The following is a 4403-nucleotide window of genomic DNA, read 5'->3' on the forward strand; positions in this document are numbered from 1 at the left end:
TATCAAAGCAAAAGACTATTTTTTGCATTAAATAAGGATTAAAACATTTGTCACAGATTATTAAAACAATTTAATCATTATGTTGCAGACTTATTCACACTTAAATATATTTTGCAATATTTAGATTGTCTCCCAAACTTGTTTTGATTTTTGAAATTTTATAATTAGTTCACTACAGTTTCTTCCAGAAATAATGACTCATCAGTCATCATACAGCATACTGACTTTTCATGAGAAACGTGTGATTTGAAAGGAGTGCACAAAATGAACACAAGGTAGAAGACAATAGAAAATCACCGTTTATCACCGTAAGAAAAGGTTGAGAGCCTTGTATGAAGACCTGGCTTACCTGAACAATTTGTCGTGTTCTCACTACATGATAACCTTGTCTCCCTGTCTCAACCATTGGTATTCTATATAACACCAAGAGTCCAAGCCACCCTGAACAATTTATCCTCTTTAGCCCTATTATGTTATGTCTCTGCATTTAGTCATGCTGTTAAGCATCTGATAAATACAGTTCAAGCATTTTAGCAGCCATCTTTATTACTATCTTAGTACATTATGATGGGAGAGCATTTGAACACGCTCTTAATTTTGACATGAAGACTTTACAAAAACAGAAATGTGAACAGTAGTTTGTAGTATGACTTGTAGTCTCTCAAACAATTTTATCAACATGCTAATTTGATCTTAGGTTAGAAACCACACAGAGTTAGAAAATAAAGAGTGCCATGTTAGAAGAGTTTGTGATCTAAGCCTTAATTATTTAATCTCAGTTAGTTGGCTGGTCACTTGGTCCCTCTCTCTCTCCCTGCTAAATTTTAAGGAAGGTTCTTTATAACCTTCTATTTTACTACTGTTTTTCTCAATAAACCTCCTCCACCCCTCCTCCCCATCTGCACACTGAAAACCAATCTAAAATACAGTTCTCATTGTTGGCTGTACGATTCAAATCTCTGGGGTTGGGGCATAGGCTTCTATATGTTTTAAAGCTCTTTAGGTGATTTCCGATGTGTATCCAGGCTTCAGAATCACTTTTCTATCAATTACGCCTGAGCCTTTGATTTATCTTAATTGTGAGATGAAGACTTTCCATAAAGAGGCATTTTTCACTATATACAAACATTATACATCCTACTATACAAACATTCTTGCCATACAATTATGACTTGAAAGGAGTTATTTCTAAAGAACTACTCTGGCAGACACATGTTTTACTCTCAAAATGTTATATCCTTATTTCACATGAAAGTTGCTATCATCAGATACTGCTGTGGAAATGAATACCCACTCTAACTAGGAATTTTAAACTCTGTTTACTTACAAAAATTACTTGGAGACTTTTAAAATAAAAATCCTCCAAGAGTGATCTCTGATCAGGTTGAAAACACCCAGCACTCTGCCTAATAATGTTAAGGACACAATTTAAAAAGTGAATTATTTCCTATTCTTCGCCTTCTCCCCCAGCCCCTCTGTTCTCATCCTCCTCTTCTCTTTCCTCTTATTCTTCTTAATATTGATCGCTTAACTTGATTTTGGTTATGGCTGCTTTTTAAAATGATTAAACTAAAATAAAACCCTTAAATTTTAGTGTTAAATAATTTATTCAATTTATTATGTAGTGAATATTTGATTGAATACATACATTTTCCAATTTAATTGTAACACTTTAAGAGTAAATGGGTTAAACTTTATGTTATCTCATAATGAAAGAATAAAGTGAATATAGATCTGTAATAAGGGTTTAAAACACTATTATAATATGGGCAATTTCTTTTCTTACCGTATATCACTTCTACTACTTCTCTAGATTATTTTCTTCCTAATTTCAATATTTTATTCCAATTGAAGTTCTCTGTCTCCAGAAAAGTTAACAGTATCATTAATCATAAATTCTACTACATGATTCTGATTTTATTGGTCTGAGTGTGCCTTGCATCCATAGACTTTAAAAGTTTCTCAGATGATTAAAATGTAAAAGCCCAGATTGAGAACCATTGTCCATCTATAGCCATACCACCCTGAACACGCCTGATCTTGTCTGATCTCGGAAGCTAAGCAGGGTTGGGCCACTTGAATGGGAGAACCATTGCCCTAACCATTGGACAGAGACTACAGCCTGAGGAAACTTACCTCAATCATCAAGGATGGATAAATAGTCTCCCAGCAGTTTTCAGTAGATAAATATGGACAACTGCATACAGCTCAGTGAATCCTTTACCACTGTCAAATGTTTGCAACCCAATTCTGTGTCTTTGCATTTCTGACAATGACTTACCCAGATATTCCCATCTTGATGATAGGGTTTCCAATTTCTCCCTGTGTCACTGTAGAGCATCCGGTATTGGGTCACCCAATCTGAGCTGCTGTATCTTCCTTGAGTTGCAATGGCACTGATTTGCTTCCGGTTGCCAAAGTCAACCTGAAGCCATTGATAATGGTCACTGTCTGATGGAGACCATCCCCCAGCACCTGAAGAGGGTGAGACAAGAAGGATAAATGAAAATTTTAATTTGAACCTGTACAACTGACAATGGATTATTCCACATACCTTAATTGGCCTTGGCAGTGCTATATTTCACAGATACATTATGAAATGTCCTTTATAGATGCCACTGGGACTTCAAGTAGTATTCTTCCAGCTGGGTAATATTGATTCTTTAACCTCTTGATGGTGTAATTATGGGCTCATTTTCTTCTGAGCAAATATCTTCATAATTTCTCAATTAGATCTTATTAGTACATGTCAATCCCTAATTGGCTGAGGGTTGATCAATTTACCATGAACTGTTCAGATAAAATCATGAGGAAAAAATATGTAACTATCTAATTTCTTTCTATTCACATAAGGTTTTACCTTTTAGTAAATTATAAATGAAACAAAAAACAATTATATATAACTCCAAAATGTATTTTGCCTTCATCAGTTCAGAGTTCAAAGAATCTTAGTACTTCTTAAGATGAGGCCTATTCATACATTAAACCCCTATACTCATAATAACTAAGATATATAGGAAATTAGGCAATATGTTTATTATCAGTAGATATACAGTCAATGTCTCTTAGTAACTGTATTTCTAGGAAAATAATTTGAGTTACTAAACAAAGTTAAACTCCTTTTGGTAAAATATTAATATAATAATTGGTAAACAGTAAAAATGTGCTAACATTTATTAGAAAAAAGGCTCCAATAAGAAAAACTCTCAATTTATAGTAATATTTAGAATAACTCCAGTTGCACACAAAATAAGTTACAGAAAATATGGCATAATGCTTAGCACTAAGAAGCACTATAATATTTTTGGGTGAGTTCAGCTACTAAAGGTAGTGAATGATAGAAAAGTATCCAATAAATTATCCAATGTACAGTATATAAAAATATATGCACCACTTTTAAATAAGGAATATAAAGACTGACAAAGTAATTTATTCTATGAGGACTCTCAGAATAAAAATCATTTCTAATTATCAGATATATCCTTCATTTAACAATGTTTGCATGGCTTATTTCTGCTTAAAGTTATGATGGAATAGCTCTCTAAATAATTTCAAAACTGACAAAATATATAAAATAACTGTTTTTAGGGACTGGGCTAGAGGCAGTGCAGGACCCTGATCCACAAGAAAAGATAAATAAATAAGGTGAGCCATGCCAACTTCCTGGCTGCCTGTTTCACTTTCTGGATCATGGCACATGGAAGAGGATGCCAAACATAGTACAGCATAATCACTGGAATGGAGACAGGTCAGAATTCAAAGCTACTGAGGAAACTGGATTTGTAGGATAGAGTCCCAAAGAGAGGGTAGCAGTGTAGAGAAAGAGCTCTGGAAATCCACATGGGGCTTACCAATTAGTCTCTGGAGTCTAGACTCTCAATATTGTGCTGTGTATTTGCAGATCAAGACTCCACAACACCAGGTACAGGGAGTTCTGCAGTAAACAACTAGGGATTGTACAGTACTGGGAGAACTTTGATTTCAGACTGGACAAGATTGAGATACCTTGTTGAACAACCCTGGGCATTCAGTGGACATCCCAAGAAAGGTCATACATTGGAAGTAGGGACAGTTTGGTCCTAAAAAGGGGGAAACCCTGGACACACCTGAACAAAGATTACCAAAAATAGTTAATCTGGCCCATGAATAAATTAACTCTTTCCTTGAATAAAACTCAACACTCCATTAGGAAAGGCCATGGAAGTATAGAAACTGAACAGTGTATACATAACGTTCAGTATAAAATTTTTAAAAATACATACTAAACATTTGGAGAAGAAAATATGACTCACAACCAGATACAAAAATCAATCAATAGAAATGGACTCAAGAGAGATAATGAAGACCAGAACTTTAAAATAACAACTATAAATTAGTTCAATTATTTAAAAGAAAACATAAAT

At 34.2% G+C, this 4403-nt stretch overlaps 1 protein-coding gene across 1 annotated transcript in view; it reads right to left on the minus strand.

The window, feature by feature from the left end:
• CNTNAP2 (contactin associated protein-like 2) overlaps positions 1-4403 on the minus strand; it is a 1798324-nt gene that overhangs the window by 1692139 nt on the left and 101782 nt on the right. The window contains exon 3 of the mRNA XM_012662081.1: positions 2282-2475. Within this exon, the coding sequence (XP_012517535.1) occupies positions 2282-2475 (194 nt within the window). The remainder of the gene's footprint in view (positions 1-2281; positions 2476-4403) is intronic.

Source organism: Propithecus coquereli, unplaced genomic scaffold, assembly GCF_000956105.1.
Source record: "Propithecus coquereli isolate 6110/MARCELLA unplaced genomic scaffold, Pcoq_1.0 Scaffold75, whole genome shotgun sequence".
Taxonomy (NCBI): Eukaryota; Metazoa; Chordata; class Mammalia; order Primates; family Indriidae; genus Propithecus; species Propithecus coquereli.